We start from the raw sequence: 24,746 nt of genomic DNA, 5'->3' as shown, positions 1-24,746 counted from the left end.
CAGGCTGGAGGCAAACCATGTTGGAAAGACCAACCATATGATCAGAGGGTTGGAGCTTTGAGCCACCATATCAGTCTGACTTTTGGGAAAGGAAGAAAGGCTTGGAGATTGAGTCACATTGGGTAATGATTCACTCAGTCATGTCTACATACTGAAACAAAACAAAACTAACCTCCCCCTGCCGCCCTGCCCACCCCCCTCCCCGCCAAAATACAAAAAACTCTGGACACTGAAGCTCAAGAGAGCTTCCCTGGCTGGTAATATTCTTTCGAATACTGAGATACCCGATGGGCTCTTATGACAATGGAAACCTTACATCTGCAACTCTCCCAGCCTTCCACCTTTGGTGCCTCTCCTTTTGGCTAATTCTGATTTTCAGTCTTTGCTACAGTAAAAGTGTAATCATAATAATATGCTTGAGTTCTGTGAGTCATTCTAGTCAATTATCAAACCTGAGGGTGACTGTAGGCATTCTCAAATGTGCAGCCAGCTGGTCAGAAATGAGGGTGGCCCCAAGGATGCCCCAACTTGCAGCTGGTGTCTGAAATAAGCACAACCTTGTAGAATGCTGTCCTCTCAGATTTTACAGTTTGGCAAACTCTTTGCAAGATTTTTTTTCTTTTTTTGAGGAAATTCCCTGGTGGTCCAGAGGTTAGCACTCAACACTTTCACTGCCATGGGTCTAGGTTCAATCCCTGGTTGGGGAACTAAGATCCTGTGAGCCAAACTGTATGGCCAAAACAAAAATATTGTGACTTTAAATTTTCAAAGATTGAAATCATACCAAGTATCTTTTTTAATCATAATGGACTGAAACTATAAATCAATAGCAACATAAAAACTGGAAAATCCATAAATACATGGAAATTAAACAGCACACATTTACACAATCAATGGGTCAAAGAAGAAATCAAAGAGGAATTTAAAAATATCTTACAACAAATGAAAATAAAAGTGCAACATACCAAAATTTACAGGATGCATCAGAAATAGTTATAGCTATGAAGGTTTACATCACAAAAGAAGAAAAATATCAAATAAATATTAACAAACTAGAAAAAGAGCAAATTAAACAAATGTAGAAGAAAGAAGAAAAAATAATAAAGATTCAAGCAGAGATAAACCAAACAGAAAAGTTAAAAAGCAATAGAAAGAATCAATTAAACCAAGAGTTTGTTTTTCAGTAAGATCAACAAAAACTGATGAACCTTTAGACTGACTAATAAAAAAGAGAAATTCAACTGAAGTCAGAAATGACTCCAGTCAGAGCAATTAGGCAAGAAAAGCAAATAAAAAGCACTGAAATTAGAAAAGAGGAAATAAAATTATTTCTGTTTGTAGACAACATGATCTTACACACAGACATTCTTAACACTCCACAAAAGAAAAACAAACACTTGTTACAACAAACTCAGCACAGAGTCAGAATACAAAATCAACACATACCAATCAATTACATTTCTATACATTAACAATGAACAATCTGATAAGAAACTTAAGGAAACAACTCCATTTACCACAGCAACAGAAAGAATAAAATACTTCAGAATTAATCAAGGTGAAAGACTTATACAATGAAAACTATAAAACATTGGTGAAAGAAATGAAAAGATAACTGTAAATAAATGGAGACATCCTGTGTTCATGCATTAGAAGTTAATACTGTTAAGATGTCCATACTATCCAAAGCTATCTACAGATTCAATGCAATACCTATCAAAATCCCAGTGATTTCTCCAGAAATAGAAAAATCATCCGAAAATTCATATGTAATCTTCAAGGACTCTTGAATAGTCAAAAGAATCTTGAGAAGGAAGAAGGTAGTTGGAGGTATCACACTTCCTGATTTTAAAACATATTACAAAGCTACAGTACACAAAACATTGTGATGTGACATAAAGATATATGTGTGTGTGTGTGTGTGTGTGTGTGTGTGTGTGTGTGTGTGTGTAGCAGATAGCTCAGAAATAAATCCTTATATATATTGTCAAATGATTTTTGATGAGTGTGCCAAGACCTTTCCATGGGGAAAAGGACAGGCTTTTCAATAAATGATGCTAGAAAAATTAAATATCCACATGCAAAACAAAGAAGTTGTTACACCACACATAAAAATTAACCCAAAATGGATAAAAGACTTAACCTAAAACTTAAAACTAAAATACTCTTAGAAGGAAACATAGGGAAAAATCTTCATGACATTATATTTAGCAATGATTTATTGGTTATGATACCAAAAGTATAGGTAATAAAAGAACAAAGTAGACAAATTGAACTTCATGAATATTAAAGACTTGCTGTGCATAAAGGACACAATCAACAGAGTGAAAGGCAACCCACAGACACTGTGGGAGAAAATATTTGCCAATTATGTATCTGAAAAGAGGTTAATATTCAGAATACATAAAGAACTGCTAAAACTCAACAATAACACAATTAGATTATGAGACTGGACAAAAAAATGTTTAGCTATATACTGTTCACAAAAGAAACACATAGAAAGTAAGTGAGTAAAGGAGTGAAGAAAACTACACTAAAGAAATAGTAACAAAAGAAGGCCTTTATAAAGTTCTATCAAGCTAAATAGTTAAGGGAAGAATCATCACTAAAGAGTAATAATAGAACAGTTCACCAAAAGATAATCTTTCTGGGATTACCAGAAAGATAATCCCCAAAACATATTATAAAACACTTTCATAATACTGCTCAAGGAGATTTTTTTATAAAATCAGTAGACTCAGAAGAATTGCCCAGCACAGTTAATGAGCTTAATCCAATGAACATATATCAAGTGCTGTACTACACAAGCAGCAGACATTTTCCAGAACACACAGTTTATCAAAATTTACTCCCTAGAGAGAAGGCAGTGGCACCCCACTCCAGTACTCTTGCCTGGAAAATCCCATGGATGGAGGAGCCTGGTGGGCTGCAGTCCATGGGGTCGCTAAGAGTCGGACACGACTGAGCAACTTCACTTTCACTTTTCACTTTCATGCTTTGGAGAAGGAAATGGCAACCCACTCCTGTTCTTGCCTGGAGAATCCCAGGTACGGGGGAGCCTGGTGGCTGCCATCTATGGAGTCACACAGAGTCAGACACGACTGAAGTGACTTAGCAGTAGCAGCAGACATAAAATAGGCTTCAAAGTACTTTAAAGCATGCATATTAAACAGACCGTATCCTCCACCTGTAATGTAGTTAAAACAAAAACTTAAATTTGGAACTTAAAGCTTCCAAATAATTCATGGTCTAGAAAAAAAAAATCAGTGGAAATTAGAAAATGCTAAGATATACATGATAACAAAAAGACTACATATCAAAACGTGGACTATATTCCTAACATAGTCTTAAATGCTTAGAAAAGAGAAAGCCTCAAAAACACTGAATTATCTAAATTTAAAAGCAAAAAAAGACAACCCTGGTAGTATAGTGGATTTGAATCTGCCTACCAATACAGAGGACATGGGTTTGATCCCTGGTCTGGAAGGATTCCACATGCCTCGGAGCAACTAAGCCTGTGTGCCACAACTACTGAGCCAGTGCTCTAGAGACTGTGAGCTGCAACTACCGAGCCCACACACCACGACTGAAGCCAGTGCGTTCTAAGGCCCACAAGCCCGAACACTGAGCCCACATACTCCGACTACTGTGTGCCTAAAGCCTGTGCTCCACAACAAGAGAAGCCACCACAACAAGGAGCCTATAGGCACAAAGATGAAGAGTAGCCCCCACTCACCCCAATTAGAAAAAGGCTGCATGCAACAACAAAGGCCGAGCACAACCAAAAGAAACAAAATTTTAATAAATATTTTAAAAGAGAGAAAATAGCATAAAAATGTAGGAGGAATAAAATAGAGGAGAACTAGCTGACAAAAATTTAAAGATAAATTAGAGATAATCAGTAAGGTAAAAAATGCCTGAAAACATTAATAAGTTGAAAGATTTGTTTCTCTCTTTTTAGAAGGAAAAATAGGTCATGATTACATATACTGCTGCTGCTGCTACTAAGTCGCTTCAGTCGTGTCCAACTCTGTGCAACCCCATAGATAGCACTGGAATGGGTTGCCATTTCCTTCTCCAACGCATGAAAGTGAAAAGCGAAAGTGAAGTCACTCAGTCGTGTCCAGCTCAGCGACCCCACGGACTGCAGCCTACCAGGCTCCTCTGTCCATGGGATTTTCCAGGCAAGAGTACTAGAGTGGGGTGCCATTGTCTTCTCGGATGATTACATATACTACCAACTTTAGATAAGAGAAAATAATAACTTTAATAAATTTGAAAACTTACATGAGAAGTATAAATCTTTAGAAAAATACTGTAACTCCACAACTATAGGAGAAATAAAAAATAGCTTCTTATAACAGAAATTGAATTATTAAATTCTTTTCGTACATAAAAAATCCCAGGCCAAGATGAACAGACATCCAAAAACAAACATTTTTTATTTTACCCAAAATCTTCTAAGGAAGAAAAAGATTTTTATGAGATTAGGACAACTTTGATTCTAAGATCTGACGAGGAATACACAAAAGGAAAATTGAAGGGCAATCTCACTGACAAACACAGATGCAAAAAACCTAAAGAAAATATTGGCACATAGCAACTAGCTATGAATGGAAAAGATAAAGATAGGTCTGTCTCAGGAATACAAGACTGGTTCAACATTAAAAATATAATTCACTACATAAAAAAGAAAACATCATCTAATCACCTACAGATATAGAAAAACATTTATTGAAATTCAAAAGCTTTCTAAAATCAAAACTCTTAACAAATGGTAATGAAAGGGTATCCACCAGAAACCTTTAAACATCAGAATTATTAATAACAAAATATTACAGCCTAGGTGGCACAGTGGTAAAGAACCCGCCTGCCAATGCAGCAGACGTGAGTTCAATCCCTGGGTTGGGAAGATCCCCTGGAGGACGGCATGGCAACCTACTCCAGTATTCTTGCCTGGAGAATCCCCATGGACAGAGAAGCCTCGTGGGCTTACAGTTCATAAGGTTGAAAAGAGTCAGACATGACTGAAGTGACTTACACTTCCGTGTATATGCTTTGAAGCATATACAAAGCACTTCAATTGAGACCAGAAATTGATAAAAATACCTGCCATCACTACTTTGATTCATACTGTATTGGCGATCTAAGGATAATAGAAAAAAGAAATTAAGGATTAAGAATTTAAAGTGAAGAAACTGCCATTATTTACAGACATACCCACCCACAGAAAAAGTAAAGGAAATCTAAAAATTACTAATAGTAATACAAGTTTTCCAATGTTGCTAGATATAAGGTTAAAGTATAAAAGTTAATTTTATTTCTGTGTATGAGCAACAAACTGAAAACACAGAGAACATTTAACACAGGAACAAAATTTAAATGTCTAGAAATTAATCTAATAGAAGATGTGTGTGGCCTTTATAGAGAAAATTATAAAACACATTGAAAGAATTAAAAAATCTTAGTAAACAGAAAGATAAACTATGTTTACAAATAGAAAAAAAAAATCCAAAATCAGTATGTAGAATAAATAAAATTTAAACCAAAAGCCAATAGCTTTTTGTTGTTTTCTGGTGGAAACTAACACGCTGACCTAAACTTCAGTGAGATGTCCAAAGGGCAAATTCTGAAGAATATAAAGAAGGTATAGGCACTTACTCTAACAAATGTTCAGTTTTTACATTAAAATATTTTTTTAAGATAGTGTGGTACTTTTAAGAGAGAGGGGACATACGTATACCTATGGCTGATTCACACTGATATATGGCAGAAACCAACACAATACTATGAAGCAACTATCCTCCAATTAAAAATAAATAAAATTTTAAAAAAGATAGTGTGGTACTGGTGAAAGGAAACAGAATCAATGGAATGGAACAGATATCAAAATCAGATTCATAAATATACTATTATGTTGGCCAAAAAGTTCATTTGGGTTTTCTGTGGCATCTTACTAAAAATCCAAACGAAGATTTTGGCCAACCCAATATAACCTGATATATTAAGAGGTAAACATTCAGGACAATAAGCAAAGAAAGCTCACTTCCTCAGTAAATGTCTAGGACATTTGGTTTTCCATAAGGAGTAGAAATTAAATACTTCAATCTCAATTTTTAGACTATGGCACTAAATGTAAACAAGAATCTTTAGAGGACAGTTTGAGAATACCCGTATGACTTCAGAATGCAGAAAGGGTTCTTAAAATATCAACAATCATAGGCTACACAAATCAAAACTACAATGAGATATCATCTCATACCTGTCAGAATGGTCATCATTAACAAGACCAGAAATAACAAATGATGGTGAGAATGTGAAGAAAATGGAACCCTCTTACACTGTTGGTAGGGATGTAAATTGGTACAGCCACTGTGGAAAACAGTACAGAGGTTCCTCAGAAAACTAAATATCATCAGAAAACTACCGTATGATCTAGCAATTCCATTCCTGGGTATATATCCAAAGAAAATGGAAACATCAATTCAAAAAGATACAAGCACCTCAGTGTTCATAGCAGCATTGTTTACAACAGCCTATCTGTTCACTAACATATGAATGGTTAAAGATATGACATACTGGGAATGTAAGACTTAGTGCTTTCACTGCCATAGGCCCAGGTTTGAACCCTGATTGGGGAACTAAGATCCTACTAGTTGCACAGTGTGGCCAAATAAATAAATAAAAGCAACAAGGATGTATTGTATAGCACAGGGAGGATAGTCAATATTTTATAATAACTTTAAATGAAGTATAATCTATAAAAATACTGAATCACTATGTTGTATACCTGAAATATATGTACATCAACAATACCTCATAAAAAAATATATATCTCTAAAACTGAACAAAGGACTGAGCTGGCACTTAACAGAAGAGGAAGTCAAAATAGCCTTTTATAAATATAAAAAGATCCCAAATATTTTTTAGTAATCAAGGAAATTCAGATGACAAGTATAAGTAAATATTTCACATATGTCAAATTTGCAAAAAAATTTAAATTTGTTAATTCTCAGTCTGGAGCAATGAATACTCTCACACACAGCTATTACCAATGTAAGTTAGTACAAGTAATCTGGAAAGTAAAATAGCATTATGCAATAAATTCCTGGCTATATTCTCTACATGAACTCCAGCATATGTGCACCATCAGTCACACGTAATAAGGTTCATAGCAGTAACATTTATAATAACAGAAGACTGAAACAATTCAAATGCCCTTCAGTGGATAAATTAAGATTTTCACAGTGGAATATATTACATTTCACCAGGAAAAAAAATTCAATGAAAAATAGTGACTAAAATCAATATAGGTGAATCTGAGGAATATAATTTTGAGTTGAAAAAGTCAGAATTACCAGCACAATGTATTTCCATTTTCATCAGAAAATTGAAAATATGCAAATATAAATATTTTGCTTAGGGATATATGTCGCAAAACTACAAAGAAAAGTCAAGAAATGATAAGCAAAGTTGTAGGATAATGGTTACTCTAATGAGGGGTAGGGATGGGCTAAAAGTAGGGAGTGATACATCACTAAGAAGGGACCCTCAGAGGCCTAAAATGGCACTGATAATCTTCTATTTCTTAAGTTAAGAAGTAGGTACATTTTTTTGTTATATTATTAAACTACATATTTAGGCCAATATATATTTATGTGTATAATTTATTTAATAATAATAATTGATAAAATTTAGCCATGTCTTCTTTGACACTACAGTTCCACATCAAAATTTTTTCTTAGAAATCTGAACAAGAACATAAAATTTGAGGAGAGGTAGTCGAGATGGGGGTGGAATGAGATGGGGAGTAGTGTTGACAGAGACATTTACAGAGACCCTAATTTTCTTCTGAATTTTAGTCTTCCATTTTACCTGAATGCATCCTATGTCTGTATGAAAATCATTCCCATACCACAAAGCTGAACTCTTAACCTCTTCTCTCTTAGATGTTTTCTAGCTTCTAACCTGTGTTTTTGTTAAAGACTATCTTCTCAATTAACCAGATTCCTCTCTCACCTCTCTCTGAGCTTCCTTTATGTCAGCTTTCTTTTTATGTATGCTGTTTACAGCTATATTGTATTTCTTCTACAAGCTTATCAGTTATTTGATTTTTTACATTTTTGTATAACACCTTAGCATCTTGCAAGTACTCTGTTAAAAGTACAAATTCAATCCTTGATTAAAAGAATATGAATGAACTGACCATTAAGAGAAAAATGAGACATTCAGAGATAAATTACCAATATTTAATACTAGTAGCTAACAGCTTTTGAGCTCATAATATGAGATAGGAACTGTTGAAAGCACTTTAAAAATATTATCCTAGTTTACAGATGAGAAAACAAAGGCACAGAGAGATTAAGTCAGTTGCTCAAATTTTCACTTCATGTAGGTGTCAGGGTTTGAACTTTACTTTGGTGTTACAGCTGTGCATAGAGCTCAAAAGGTCATCAGATTAGGAAAAGATTCTTTTTTTTTTCCTTTGGATGTTGAAAGCTTTATTTTGAAATTTCACGCAGACAGAAGATGGAGGGCCAGACACAGGGCTGAGGGAGGCTTGTGCACCTGAGCTTGGTAAAGACTGGAAGAGGGACTTCCCTTGTGGTCCAGTGGTTAAGAATCTGCATTCCAATTCAGTGGATGCAAAGATCCCATAGGCTGAGGAGCAACTAAGCACCACAGCTACTGGGCCCCCAAGCTCTAGGGCCCATGCTCTGAAACAAGAGAAACCTGTATACCGCAATGAGAAGCCTTTGCACTGCAACAAGAGAAGCTCTTGAGCCGAAACTAGAGAAAGCATGTGTGCTGCAACAAAGACCCAGCTCAGCCAAAACTGAAACAAAACAGAACAGAAAGGCTGAAAGATGCTTATGAAACTAGAAAAGGAAGTACACTCAGAGAAGATGGGGTAAAGTGGGCAAGGAGAGACAGTTCAGAATATCAGCTTTCAGAGAACAACCTCAAAGGACTCAAGTGTCTACTAAGACCTAGAACATTTGAGAGGAACATGCCAACAGCAGAGTGAAGAGGTGCTACCTTTGAGTCAAGCTGGGCTGTACCCTGCAAAGGTTTTTGCGTGCCTATTTCCTCTTCACTCACCTGAGCACAAGTCTTTTGTCATCTCTCTCTTCGCCATCCAGGGCTCCTTCCCTTGTTCCAACAATAATATCACACTTGGTTTAGAAAAGCAAAGTCCTGCGTATATGAAAAGAAACCAAATTTGGTCATGCTGTAGATATCTGGGAACTCACATCCAATTATTTGATCATTGGGGAAGAGGGGGCTTACAGTAAGCCAGAGAAAAATGTGATGAGGACATGCATACAACGGACAGAGAAACTGAAACTTCCAACACAGATTAATAACAGACCCATTCACTGCCAACTCACAAATATTAACCTGTTACTTTGGCACAGGCAGCAGACATTCAGCCAAACACTACAGATGCTAACCCCCAAAATCACAATGATACCCTTATGAGTAGAAGCTCAGTTTTACAAGAAGACAGTCTTACCCAGTGATACCAAGATCCTGTAGTTCTCCAGCATCACATTACTGTACAGATGCCTTTGAGAAGGATTTAGGTAATCCCACTCCTCTTGGGAGAAGTCTACAGCCACATCTCTGAAGGTCACCAACTCCTGAAATGAAATAAAATAACCTTTTCTCTTCCCATACTCACCTCATTCATTCTGCCCCAGGTACACGGGGCTCCCAGATACACCTTCAGATGTAGAGAATGTTCCCCCTAGGGCTTTTGTACTTCTCAGATCATTCTGTATAAAAACAGCAGTGTTCTTATCCTAGTTCCCTATTCCCCTAACCCTGCTTATTTTTCTCCATGGTACTTAATTATTCTGTTATTTATTGTCTGCTCCCCACCTCCACTAAAATATAAAGTCCATGAGGGCAGAGTATGTTTTTGTTTTGGTCACTGCTATATCCCAGTTACAGAACAGTATCTGACATACATGAGGCTTATTTAAATATTTGCTGAATAAACTGAATTAATGAATGAATGTTTTGCAAAAGTCAGGAAGCTATAAGAGGATGTAAAATGAGACCATAAAGTGCTTACTGTATCTCCCAGAATTGTATTATACCAAGCAAAACAAATCAATTCCATTAAAATGCAAATACTTTAATCCAGAATACTTAAAATTTTGTGTGAAGAAATGAGTCTTCCATTCATAATAGTATTTTGGCCTACAGTGGCTAAGCAAAGCTCTTAAAAACTTGGAGTTATGCTATGATTCATCCGGATTCCAGGTTTCCATAATGTGACCATCTAATGAAAACTAATATAACATAATGTGTTTGTGTGTGGGGATACATACACACATGTAAATTATTTTGTTTTTTTTTTACAAAATTAGAAGAGGTGAATCTGTCAAACCAAAGATTATTTTATTGGACATTTTATTCAATTTTGTCATTGTTTAAAAAATTCTCTCTGCAAAATAAAGTTTGAGCAAACTCTGGGAGGTAGTGAAGGACAGAGAAGCCTGGTGCGCTGCAGCCCATGGGGTCACAAAGAGTTGGACACAACTTAGTGACTGAGCAAGAAAATTAAGTATTCTTAAAGTGTTTTTCAACACTCAGTAACTTTTTTTCTTAATTAATGAAGTAGTTTGTGAATCTCTCCCTCTTTGACCTAGCAATCAGTTCAGTTCAGTTCAGTTCAGTAGTTCAGTCATGTCTGACTCTTTGCAATAACATCCCTAATATACTGCAGAAATGTTCCTGTTTGGTTTGGTCATATACATGCTTCCAAAAATGTTTTCCTTAGCTTACATAGTTATGTATAATAAACACATAAATTTTTTATATATGATATACACATTCTTCACTGAGTCCTTCATTTATACAGTCAATGAAAATAATTAGTGTCAATACAAGGAGCTTAAATTCTAACCTTCAAATATCTGACCTCTAACAAAGAACCTCTGAAAATATTTGACCTCTAACCAAATACTTGGTTTCAAAATCCATTCATAATTATAATCAAACCCATCTGAAGAAACAGTTCCCTTGACTTTTTGCCTTACAGACACATCACTCTCAGCAGAGAAGACAACTTCCCCTGAGGCCTTGTCATGTACTGACTGACTTATTTCTCACATCCCTTGTACTATAGCACATGGAGCTGAGGTAAGTGACCTCTTAGCTCCTTATACTTGCTTTCAGACCACTGTCCCACCCTCTTCCCTAAAATATACCTAGCTTTCCAGCTCCTGAAATCAGGCTGTAGCTGTGTACGATCCCTTCTTTTAATTATCTATCAGTTTCTGGTAGATACGAATTCTCTGTCATTCCTTGAACACTTTAGTATCTTGTCTCACTGTCACTTTCTCCAATGCTGCTCCCATTATACATAGTCTTTGGTCACTTCAATATTCATATAAATAACCCTTCCAACAACCTGGCCTCTCAGTTCTCTCACCCCACCTTCTCCAATAAGCTTGTCCTCCACACTTCTACGGTCACTTTCATGATCATGCCCTAGACCTTGTCATTATCAGTTAGTACCAAACCCCCCCTAATCTCAATTCTCCTACTCTCACTTTTACCTCCTATATTGCAACTGTCCCCCCCGGTACCCTAATTAGGATGGGCTTCCCAGTGGCACTAGTGGTAAAGAACCCACCTGCCAATGCAGGAGACAGAAGAGACATGGGTTCAAGCCCTCGGTTGGGAAGATTCCCTGGAGGAAGGCATGGTAATCCACTCCAGTATTCTTGCCAGGAGAATCCCATGGACAGAGGAGCCTGGTGGGCTATAGTCTATCGGGTCGCAAAGAGTAGGACAGGACTGAAGTGACTTAGTATGCATACCCTAATTAGGATCATCCTTTGACCCCACTAGAACCTACAAATCGTTAATCTTACATTTTCACTGCTCTTCATTCCCACATACCCTCACATCCGAGAACAACCATTTGTTATAATCACACCCAGGCATATCCTCTCAACTTCTCTGCCCCCTTTTCACTTAACTATACTCATCTGGGCCACAGCTATCACTGAGCATACTTGGTTTCTGAACCCTGCACACCTTAATTTTTTTTAGAGAAATAATTCTAATTGGTCTCATTTAAAATTCATGATCACTAACTTCAAGTGAACCACAATAATACATTTCTATCTACCTACATGATACAATTCTCTAGTTCATTTCCCCTACCCTCCCAAATGACCATTTGATATTTTCTTCCCTCTCCTCACATCTTCAATCCCTCCATCCTTACTCTCAGCTAAAAATCTTGCTTTGTTTCACTGAAGAAAAAAAAAAAAAAAGCCATTTTAAGAGGATCTCCACAAATTCCCACAACATCTACACATTTACTTGCATGTGGGCCATACACTCTGTTTTTAAATCTCTCTAATATGTTTATTGAATTTGTTACTACTTCTGTTTTATGTGTTGGTTTTTTGGCTGCAAGGCATGTGGGATCTTAGCTCCCCAATCAGGGATGGAATCCATACCCCCTGCATTGGAAGGCAAAGTCTTAACCACTGGACCACCAGGGAAGTTCCTGGCCCATATACTCTAACTTGATCCTATTACTGTAAATGAACAGCCCACTTACCTAGCAAAGGTCAACCCTTCCATTTGATCCTAGACCTCAAATCCTCTCAGCTACTCAAGCACAGTCTTCCAGCAATTCCCTCCTCTCTCCTCTTCATCTTCAATTTCCCTTTCTGCTGCATCTTTAAATCAGCCCACAGACACATACCTGTCCTTAAAAAACCTTTCTGACTATAGTTTTTCCTCCTATATTCCTACCACCTATTTCTCTTCTTTCCTTACAGCTAAACTATATGAAAGAGTGGTCTCTACTTTTTATCATTTCTCTCCCCGTCCTGAAGAGGAATGACATAATGTGATGTGTAACAGGAACACTGTGGCTGCTCTGTTGAAAATAGACTAAAGACAGTAAGAGTGGAAGTAGAGGGACAAGTTAAGAGAGCATAGCAACAATCCAGGTGAGGAATGATAGTTTACATCAGAATAGAAACTGGTGGTAGTAAAAAGAGGTCAGGTTCTAGATATATTTTGAAGGTAGGACAAACAACTTCCTGATGGAAGACTTTTAGCTTGAACATCTTAGATGGGAAGTATGTAAGAAGTTTCTAATTGGTTTTCCTGTTTCTATCCTTGTCCCATTCAGTTTCTTTTCAATAGCAGCCAGAGTGATCCTATTAAATGGGAATCAGATTATGCCATTCCTATGCTCCAGAACTTCCAATGGCTCATTTCACTCAGTTTGAGAAATCTGAATTTGAGGTATCCATTCCACAATCAAATGAAGATGCTGAGTGGATAGCTGGATACATGAGTCTGGATTTCTGGAGAGAGTTCTGGGCTGTATACAGTTTGGTAGTTGTTGGCATATAGATGGTATGTAAAGCCATAAGACAGGGTGCAATCAACAAAGGAGTGAGTGTAGATAGAGCAGCAAAGAAGGACTAAGCCCTCTTAGTTAACAGGTACTTAGTAAAAAGTTTGTGGAATGAATGAACATCTGGATGGAGACTAGAATGAAGAAGTTATTCTGTTTCTAGGGGAACAGCGTTTTAGGCAGAGGGAACAGTAAGTGCAAGGCCATGAGTCCAGAATGTACTCAGTGCACTGCAAAGAAGTTACTGTGGCTGCAACTGAGTGAGTGAAATACAGAGTGAGAAAAATTAGATGAGGTCACAGGGATAGCCAGGGACCAGATTATGTAGGGCCTTGCAGGTCAAGGCAAAGACTTTATCATTTGTCCAGAATGAGGTGGGAATCCACTGGAGAGTTTTAAAAAGTGACATGATTGGTCACCCAGAAGTTTCAGCAGAAGGAAAATTAATGTCCGCCTGTTTTCAAAAAGGAGGAAAATATTTCAGGAAAAAAAAAAGAAAAACACCAACTCACCTGGCACATGGCTTTAAGAAGTCCAACAGCCATTCTTTACTTCCCTTGACTCTTTCCTGGGGAATGGCAATGTCCTTAGATGAGTGAGATGGGGAAGAGAACATGAGAAACTAGGCTTTCCTTGCGGCATCCACAATCATCAGCTGAGAATTTTTCTGGTTTTCAGTCCTCTGTTGCACCCTTCCCTCCACTAGAAAGCATAATGGAGACCTAGGAATCTGCATGCAAACAATTTAACCTGTGCCCAAATCACTTCCTAATTCATTATTTAAACAAGAAATGTTTCAGATTTTACAGTTAAAAACTCCAAGTGATGCAACCATTTGCATAAAGACACAGCTAATAAATAACAGCATTAAGATCAAATAAAGGTCTTTCTGACTCTACTTTTCTTCTCTCCAGTGGTAAGTGATTCTGTCTCCCCACCACTGCGCGGTTTGGGAGATCTTAATTCCCTGACCAGGGATTGAACCCTGGCCAGGGCAGTGAGAGCACCTAGTCCTAACCACAGGACCGACAGGGAATTCCTAGGTCAGCGGGTTCTAAAATCTGGTGGCACACTGGCATCACCTGGCCAGCTTTAATAGATACTGGTGGCAGAAGAGTCTCATTCGGTCCCCCTGCTCCTAAGCACACACACACACACACACACACACACACACACACACACACACACACACTCACAGATAAACTACAGCGCCAACCACCATCTTGCACAGATCACAGCAGCCATGGGTACCGGCAGTTTCACCGTCACCCTCACCCATAGCCCCTAGTCGCAAATACTGTGATGGTCTCACTCACACACTCCAGTCACAAAGAGGCCGAGGACAGAGGAACAAGAGAGGCAGAAACTATCCTTCTGCCTCAACTCAGTCTCACTCTCTGTGGCACCAACCATCGCTCACTCGCACACACAGAGTCACATAGATATGATGTGTACAGGCACCGCGGGTGACAGGCTCACACACCGTAAGGTAACAACCACCGTCTCACACGAAGAGTCTCACAGAAAGCCTGGGGGCCAACGTCCGGGTGACCCACTTCCTTCCTACCTGCAGAACCGAACTGCCGGAAGACCAGGTCCCAGCCCGGAAGGCTCGCGTAACCTCCCCTCGGGCCCACCTCCTGGCCTGAATCTGATGGAACCCAGCCCCCGCGAGCCCGGAAAGAGGCGACTCGGCCTCCGGAGGACACAAAGGGGCAACGGGCCCAGTGCTCGCGGGGGCCACTGGGAAATGTAGTCCTGACCAGAAGAAGCCTCAGCGCTCTGGAGTTCAACTGCCCTGGGAGTTTGTACCACCAGCTCCTCTGCCCCAGCTTTTGCCAAGCGGACCTCTCCCTGGACTTGCGGGAGGAGCCTGCACGTCTCGATCGATGCCTCTCAGCTCTGAGGTTGGGTCCACCACAGAGACTGCGTCGAGCGTCACCCTAAACGGTCGAGATTGAAGGGCGCAGACATAAGGGGTCGATCCACCTTCCTTGGCTACGCGTCGAAGAATTACAAACCGCTTGTTAGCCTCAGGGGCCGGGGCGGAGAAGAAGGGAGCGAAGTGGGCGCGCTCTAGTGCACGCGCGTCTGCACAAAATGAGGGAGAAGTGAGTTCCTCTGTTTGAGCTGGGGGACCTGAAGAAAGTGTGTATGGGGCAGTTGGAAATGGAATGCGCAGGTACGTTGTGCTTCATCCAGTCGCTCCTTCCCCAGGGCGTTCTTTCTCAGGGAATGGTTTGCCCTGAAGACAGGAGGGGAGAGGTCAGGGTAGAGAGTGTTATCTTTTGCATATGATTCCTGAGTTTGTGATTTAGTGATGGTGGATGTGAATGTGTCCCCTCTTCCTAAAACGGCTCCTCTGTCGGGTATCTTCAAAGTTTCTTTACTCCCTACGTTCAGATACAAATGTTAACTCATGAGGACTTAACCTGATTACACTCCTCCCCCCGACACTTCATGGCTCCTTTGTTGTTGTTGTTGTTGTTGTTGTGTCAGTCGCTCAGTCGTGTCCCAGTCTTTGAGACCCAATGGACTGTAGCCTGCCAAGTTCCTCTATCCATGGAATTCTCGAGGCAAGAATACTGGAGTGGGTTGCCATTCCCTTCTCCAGGGGAACTTCCCAACCCAGGGATTGAACCTGGGTCTCCTGCATTGCAGGCAGACTCTTTACAGAATTGCAGTCAGAGCCACCAGGGCTCCTTAATCTGCCTCTATACCTGCTTAAAACAACAGTGTTTGTATTTTAAGGTTTTTACTTTTTTTGGCCCTGCTAGGTCTTTGCTGCGGCAAGGGCTCAGCAGCTGCAGTGCAGGGGCCCCATTGCCCCACGGATGTGGGATCCCAGTTCCCCTCAGTTCAGTTCAGTTGCTCAGTCGTGTCCTACTCTTTTTGACCCCACAGACTGCAGCAAGGCAGGCCTCCCTGTCCATCACCAACTCCCAGAGCCTACTCAAACTCATGTCTATTGTGTCGGTGATGCCATCCACCTATCTCATCTTCTGTGGTCCCCTTCTCCTCCCACCTTCAATCTTTCCCAGCATCAGGGTCTTTTCCAATGAGTGGGTTCTTCCCATCAGGTGGCCAAAGTACTGGAGTTTCACCTTCAGCATCAGTCCTTCCAATGAATATTCAGGACTGATCTCCTTTAGGATGGACTGGTTGGATCTCCTTGCAATCCAAGGGACTCCCAAGAGTCTTTTCCAACAGCACAGTTCAAAAGCATCAATTCTTCAGTGCTCATCTTTCTTTATAGTCCAACTCTCACGTGCATACACGACTACTGGAAAAACCATAGCTTTGACTAGACAGACCTTTGTTGGTAAAGTAATGTCTCTGCTTTTTAATATGCTGTCTAGGTTGGTCAAAGCGTTTCTTCCAAGGAGCAAGCGTCTTTTAATTTCATGGCTACAGTCACCATCTGCAGTGATTTTGGAGCCCCCCAAAATAAAGTCTGTCATTGTTTCCACTGTTTCCCCATCTAATTGCCATGAAGTGATGGGACCGGATGCCATGATCTTAGTTTTCTGAATGTTGAGTTTTAGGCCAACTTTTTCACTCTCCTCTTCCACTTTCATCAAGAGGCTCTTTAGTTCTTCGCTTTCTGCCATAAGGGTGGTGTCATCTGTGTATCTGAGGTTATTGATATTTCTCCCGGCAATCTTGATTCCAGCTGGTGCTTCATCCAGCCTGGCATTTCGCATGATGTACTCTGCGTATAAATTAAATAAGCAGGGTGAGAATATACAGCCTTGACATACCCCTTTCCTGATTTGGAACCAGTCTGTTGTTCCATGTCCAGTTCTAACTGATGACCTTCATACAGATTTCTTAGGAGGTAGGTCAGGTGGTCTGGTATTCCCATCTCTTTAAGAATTTTCCACATTTTGTTGTGATCCACAAAGTCAAAGGCTTTGGCGTAGTCAATAAAGCAAAAGTAGATATTTTTCTGGAACTCTCTTGCTTTTTCGATGACCTAACCTGCGGCCCCTTCATTGGAAGGTGGATTCTTTACCACTGGCCCACCAGGGAAGTCCCTATATTTTAAGTTTTTGTTTAAGTTTCTGTCAACTGACTGTGACTTTGTGGGTGCACTACCCTTTGATTCTGTCACTGTGTGTTTTATAGTGAGAGTCAGTCAGTTCAGTCGCTCAGTCGTGTCCAACTCTTTGCGACCCCATGAACCACAGCATGCCAGGCCTCCCTGTCCATCACCAACTGCCGGAGTCTACCCAAACCCAGGTCCATTGAGTTGGTAATGCCATCCAACCATCTTATCCTTTGTCGTCTTCTTCTCCTCCTGCCCTCAATCTTTCCCAGCATCAGGGTATTTTCAAATGAGTCAGCTCTTCGCATCAGGTGGCCAAAGTATTGGAGTTTCAGCTTCAACATCAGTCCTTCCAAAGAACACTCAGGACTGATCTCCTTTAAGATGGACTGGTTGGATCTCCTTGGAGTCCAAGGGACTCTCAAGAGCCTTCTCCAACACCACAGTTCAACAGCATCAATTCTTTGGTGCTCAGCTTTCTTTATAGTCCAACTCTCACATCTATACATGACTACTGGAAAAACCATAGCCTTGACTAGACAGACCTTTTTTGACAAAGATGCAAAACTATGTGTGTTGGGGGGGTGAACATGGTGCATTTCTGTGACCATGTGTGTGATTGTGTTATTGTGTGTGACATTTGTGATGCTGTGAGAATGTGCTATAATAGAAAGTGACTGGTGGAAAGTGGAGGCAGTGTGTGGTATGATAGTGCATGAGAAATGGTGAGGACTGGGCTAATGGATGTGGGTTTGTGCAAGGAATTCTGCTTAGTGGTATGTGATTAGAAAGCACCTACTGTGTGCCAGATGCTGTTGCTGTTTGTCATGCCACAGTAGACCTAGAAAAAAATTAGCTTTAAAAATGGAAAATCAAAAATCAGAGTAGAAGGGCAATTTCAAGAGACCTATTGTATGTGTATTTGGATAACAAACAGATATCTGGATCAACACAAAACGGTGAAGAGCACCAAAGATGGAAACTACAGGGTTAACACATAATACTATTGTCTTTTTTTAATATTTATTTATTTATTCAGGCTGCCCCATGTTTTTGTTGTGGCATGTGGGATCTAGTTCCCTGACTGGGAATTGAACCCTTGCCCCTGCATTGGGATATCAGAGTCTTAGCCACTGGACTACCAGAGAAGTCCCAGTATTTTATTATTTAATTCTTGCCAAAATACAAATTACTATTTAAACAAAAATAATAAAACAATGTAGTCACGGTTTTATATATTCTTAATACATAAATTAACAGATATAGAAGCAAATTGTATGACAACAATAGCACAAAGGCCAGGAGAAGAGAAGTAAATAGAAATAAACTATTGTAAAGGTTCCAGTATTCTATGGGGAGTAATGTAATATCCCCCATGCAATTTCCATTTGGTGTCAATCAAGACATACCATTGGCCATGATTTAGTTTTTAAAAAAGTGATATATTTATGTATACACCAGTTACTGTATACACAATAAAGGAATGGGGAAGAGGAAAGTGAAAGACTAGAGAAAACTGTCCTGCAGTAGTTAGGATATAGTAGAACCAAATTGCATTTTTCTAATTGAGAATGTCCTCTTGGTAGGTAGGAACAGAATTTTGGAGTAAAGTAGCAGGATTCTGTTTTAGTAGACACCTCTCTGTTGCTGGAACATACCAATTGTATCTTCATCCTTCATTTCCAGCTGTGTAGGTGAGTATGTCTCATTGATTGGCTGCCCATCAAATTGTATTCTGATCTGCCTTACTGACAAACTCAGTCATTCACTATAGACTTTTATTAGTTTACTAAGTTGTTGTATGCCTCTTAATCCTTTTTAAAAATACTTATCTGTTTATTTGGCTGCATCAAGATTTAGTTGTGGGCAAATGGACTTTTTAGTTGTGGCTGGTGGGCTTAGTTGCTCCACAGTATGTGGGATCTTAGTTCCCTAACCAGGGATCAAACCTTCATCCTTTCCATTGTAAGGCGGATTCTTAACCACTGGACCACCAGAGAAGTCCCTATGCTTCTTAAAATGCACCACCTGCCACCTTCAAATTAATATGATCATTGTTCTCAACCTTGACTCCCCACTTGGCCTTTTTGTCAGCCATGGCGAGAACTAGTCTCCTCAGCTGCTGCTTCACTGGATCCACACCAAACACACACACACAAGCGGCAACAGGAGCAGCAGCAGAAGCTGCTCGTAGCTTTGAGCTTCACTCCTTCTTCTTTTTCTTATATCCCCAAGCTGGGCAAACTCGGGTGCTCTCTCCTTTGACACTAGCAGGAGATTTAAACCACACAAGCCTCTGCCATAAACACTCCAAGCCAGTTCCCTTTCCTTGCTTTCACAAACCATTTGCAGACTTTCTTGGGATGCCTGCTTTGCTTTTCCTAGAAAGCTTCATTGTGTGAGTGAGAAAATGTTCATTTCTTCTTGGTGTGTGTGTGCGGCCTCATCCATCTCAATATCCTAACCAAATTTGGGGTTGGGGTCTATCATGTATTTGCCGATTTTAATAGGAATAGACACCAATGTCTTTTTTCACAGGTGACATAATCATCTCTGTAGAAAATGCAATGGAACCTCTAAATACTCTAGTAGAAATACTAAGTGAGTTTAGCAAGGTATCAAGCTACAAGTTACAAAAATCAATTGTATTTCTTATATACAGTTGGAAATTGAAATTTTAAAAAATACCAATTAAAATGCATCAAAAACTCTGAAATACTTAGGGGTAGACCTGACAAAAGATTTTGTTACCTGTACACTAAAAATACAAAACATTACTGAGAGGAATTTAAGAAGAGATATATTATGTTCATATTATGTTGCATAGTTATGAGATTCACCATTATAAAGATGTCAGTTCGCCCCAATTTATCTATATACTGAATATAATCTCAGTGAAAATGCCGGATAGATTTTTTAGTGAATGAACAAATTCCTTCTAAAACTCTTCTTGGTGTTTGAAATGAAAAAAAAAATTGTATATGAATGTATATAGCAGCTTTAGTTGTAACAGACAAAAGTTGGAAAAGCCCATATGTCCTTCCATGAGGGAATGGCTAAACAAACTGTAGTATGTTCACATGGAATTCTACTCAGCAATAAAAAGGAATGAATTACACATATAACAACATGTATGAATCTCCAGGGAATCATGCTGAGTGAAAAAGTCAGTACTCCAATTACATACTTTATAATTTCACTTATGTAACATTCTTGAAAGGTAAAATTACAGAAATGGAGAACACATTAGGGTTGCCAGGTCTTAAGGAGAGGGTTTCGGGAAAGAGAGAAGTGGGTGTGGCTATAGAAGGACAACATGAAAGATTCTTATGATGATGGAAGTATGTTGAGAGTATCAATGTCAATGTTCTGATTCTATGTATAGTATTGCAAGATGTTACCACTGGGGGAAATTGGATAAAAGGTATATGGGATCTCCCTGAATTATTTCTTAAAACTACATGAGAATCCAGAATACTGGAGTGAGTTGCCATTTCCTCCTCCAGGGGATCTTCCTGACCCAGGGATCTAATTCTAACAATCTCTTGCATTGGCAGGTGGTTTCTTTACCACTGCACCACCTGGGAAATATTCTTGCCTGAAGAATCCTATGGAGAGAGGAGCCTGGTGGGCTATAGTCCATGGGGTCACAAAAGAGTTGGATACAACTGAGCATGCGTGCACACACACACACACACACACACACACACACACACACACGAGAATCCAGAATTACTTCCAAACAAAAAGTTAAAATTTAAGAAAGCTGGCCAAAAGAAAACAAATTCTAAGGTGGTAGAACAAAACCCAACTGCTTTATAAATGTAAATTTACTAAATATGTCAACAAGTAAGACTCATTTATTTTAAAAATAAATATTATTTAATGAGACATACTACAAAAATAAAACAGTTAAAAGAAAAAGTATAGAAAAAGATAATGCACTAGCCAAAAGAAGCATGGTGAAGCTATAGTAATATCAAAACAGACTAAGACAAAACCAATATTATAAATAAAGGGTAAACTGCATAATTTCTTTAAAAAAAGTATTTATATTTATTTGGCTGTGCTGGATCTTTGTTGCGGCATGTAGGATCTACTTCTCTGACCAGGGATCGAACCCAGGTCCCCTGCATTGGGAGCACAGTGTCCTACCCACTGGACCACCAGGGAAGTCACAAATTACATAATTTCTTATTGGATCAATTTAACAGGAAGCTAGTACAACTCTAAATATGTATCATCAACAAGAGAGCTTTAAAATAGATAAAGCAAAGCTTTACAGAAATAAAAGGAGAAAGAGACAAATCTACAAGTATAAAAAATGAAATCAGGAAGCTAGATGGACATAGAACGAGCTCTGTTCTCTTCTCATCTTTTAACAAAATAATTAGCAAAAACTAACTCTTACAGGTGACAGAAGAAATATACTGCTGGTAAACACACATGAGACAAATAATTAAGACTTATTTAGAGGACATGTTCTCTCTATGCAGTGTTTAGGAGTCTCTTTACCCTTTTCAGAAAGAGATTCACACTATTCTGAAACAGTGCTGGTTATCATCTAGTGAAAGGAAGCCTGTGAAAGGAAGACTATTTTTTTCTGCTTCCTAGAGATAGCATAGTTCTTTAGTTTTGTGGCTTTGTATAGCTTTACAGTAAGCTTATGAGCAAGAAGCCTCTCTGATACCTTCAACAACTTCAAGTTCCTGATATTTAGCATGCTGTAGTCTGCAGTATTCTGTTCTCTTTGCCAACATACTATTACATAAAAGCATCGTGTTTTCATAGAGATTTTCTCCATTTTAATCTCTACTGCAAAATTACTGTAGTGAGTCTTCAACTTTCATTGAAAACTTTTTAAATTCTTAAATCAGAGTGAAACTCAAATGAAATGTTGAAAAAAATCAGGTCTTTATGGCAGGAGTGACATTAAAGTCTGGTTTGCTAGATTCTTAGGTTTTTGCACCTAGTTACTTCTCTGCTTTTCCACCTACACTTTTCACTCCTGATGTCGAGGCTACTTTGAATTATTGACATACCCTTTCATTTGATGGCTCAAGGTCTTTGCCTTCTTCAACAACATCTTTCTAAATTACCTGTATTATCTTTGTCCATAAAACACACATGGATGTGGAATAACACAGTGTAAAAGAAGTAAGGGTGTTTCCAGCAATACACATTCACAAAACTACGATTTTTTTTCCATTTAATATTTTGGTGACTGTGGGGTGTTGACTTAATCATGTAAGTTTCAATATTTTACCAGGTGCCCGTCAGAAAAACAGAAACACAATGAACACAACCACACTTTCTCTCAAAAACTGCAGGGTCAGAATCAAGAGGTCCCTAGAACAGACGACGCGACCATGGTCACACGAATCAAATTCGCACGACTCCAGAATCAGTGGACCTCAAGAGTCTCTCGACCCGCTAGGCACCCTACCCCAAATCCCACCGCAGAAATCTTTCACACTGGATCACCCAAGGGCACTCCTCCCTTCTCTGACTGCTGCCCGGAGCTTGAGGCTCAGGCTGGCCCATTTCCTCGTCACGGTGCCCAGATCTTTTCCCATCTTCACCCCACTGAAGTCCAGTCCCAGGTGGGGCCGGAATCAAACGGAACTAAACCGCCTCTGCTTCCTTCACGGACCAGATACCATAATGCCGAGAACCCGAAGATATAGCCAACTGCGCGGAGCAAGCGACTTTTTGCAGAAAATAGATTTGGACCGAGGAGGCCTCTGGGAAATGTAGTTCTGGGCAGCAAAACCGCGGACCTTTTCAGATTCTCCTCAGCACCAAGTAGCACTCCCAGGCTCCGAGTGCTAGACTCATGGGAGGCAGCTGCTGCAAAACTCAGCTGAGGTCCCTCGGCAGATCTGAGAGCCCCTCCACGGCGCGGTGGGTCATTCCGGTTACCCTGACAGCGGGAGGGCCAGTCCCTCCTCGGCGAGCCGCGGGGGCCTCTGGGAAGAGTTAGCTGCATCTAACGGACCTGGGCTGGTGCTGCCTACCGCCACAGTCGGCGCTGACCTGAGTGGCACCCCTCACTCGGGCCGCACCGGCTGTGCCACTCGGGCGGTGTTGAGGTGTGGAACTGTGGCCTGTGTCTGCGGGTTCGCCGGTGAGTCTTCGGGAAGCCTCGAGCTCAGAATCCGGGACTCTTTGTGCTGGGTGGAGCAGGGGCCTGCGGCCCACTGGGTGCCTATGTTGCTGGAGGAGGACGCCGGGCAGGGGCGGCGGGTTCCCTGAGGCCGAGGGAGTGGAGGGTGAAAAACTGAGTGTGTGACTCGATAGGACTTTATTTTTCAGACATTTGTCCGTGACTCATGTGGCCGTGGAGTCGTGTGTGTAGGCGGGTTTTGTGGATGTGTTTTTTCCCTTTTCTATTTCCATATGAATGTGGCTTCGAACTACAAAGCCTGTGTGTGATTTGTGAGACTGTACCAGTGCTTCGTTTCTTTGGTTCTGGTCATAGTAAATATGTTTTTCTATTAGACATCAGTAGCCCCAACACGTTGTTTTAGTATTTGTTTCAAGTTGTATTGTCGTGTATTCGCCATATTTTGTGTGCTTAGTAACTTCATGCTCCTTGCCCCCCACTCCCAGCCCCAATTCAAAATAAAGAAAAGCTCCAAGAAAACAAGAATCATTCATACTTCTGCCAGCCACTATCAAATTTTATTTCCCATCTTTTCATTCCCCGTGAATATATTATATATATATATGCACAGTAGCTTGAAAGTTGGAAACACACTGTACATACAATTGTGTAGTCTACCTATGGTATTTAACAATGTGCAATTAATATTTTTACATTTGAACAATTACACATCAATGTGATCATTTAACAGGTTTTTTATGGTATACATGTTAATGCATTTACTCTTGTTGATGCGTAATTTGGTTCTTTTCAACTTCTTGCCATTGTAAAGAACGTGTTTATTAGCAACTGTTTGGCACGTTATGATGCACTTTATTAATTTTCGGGGGCAGGCTGTTAGAAGTGGAACTGAACAGTTGAAGTGTATGTGCTTATTAAAGACTACCTGCATTTGTGCTAAGTCGCTTCAGTCATTTCCTGACTCTGTGCAATCCTTTGGACTGCAGCCTGCCAGGCTCTTCTGTCCATGGATTCTCCAGGCAAGAATACTGGAGTGGGTTACCATGCCCTCCTCCAGTGGGTCTTCCCAACCTGGGGATCGAACCTGTGTCTCTTAGCTCTACCTGCATTGGCTGGTGGATTCTTCACCACTAGCAACACCTGGGAAGTGCAAAGACTCCCTAATT

The 24,746-nt window shown here is 39.9% G+C and overlaps 1 protein-coding gene and 1 non-coding gene across 2 annotated transcripts in view; one reads left to right on the top strand and one right to left on the bottom strand.

Moving 5' to 3' along the window:
* LOC128063941 (uncharacterized) overlaps positions 1-24,746 on the top strand; it is a 211,251-nt gene that overhangs the window by 162,043 nt on the left and 24,462 nt on the right. The window contains 2 exon segments of the mRNA XM_052656771.1: positions 14,979-15,157; positions 23,384-23,695. Of these exon segments, the coding sequence (XP_052512731.1) occupies positions 14,979-15,157; positions 23,384-23,695 (491 nt within the window).
* TRNAG-CCC (transfer RNA glycine (anticodon CCC)) lies at positions 21,554-21,626 on the bottom strand. The gene has a single exon. It is a non-coding gene; the product is annotated as a tRNA-Gly (tRNA).

The sequence above is a fragment of the Budorcas taxicolor genome, chromosome 18 (genome assembly GCF_023091745.1).
Source record: "Budorcas taxicolor isolate Tak-1 chromosome 18, Takin1.1, whole genome shotgun sequence".
Classification (NCBI taxonomy): domain Eukaryota; kingdom Metazoa; phylum Chordata; class Mammalia; order Artiodactyla; family Bovidae; genus Budorcas; species Budorcas taxicolor.
This window is presented reverse-complemented; position numbering and strand designations above follow the sequence as displayed.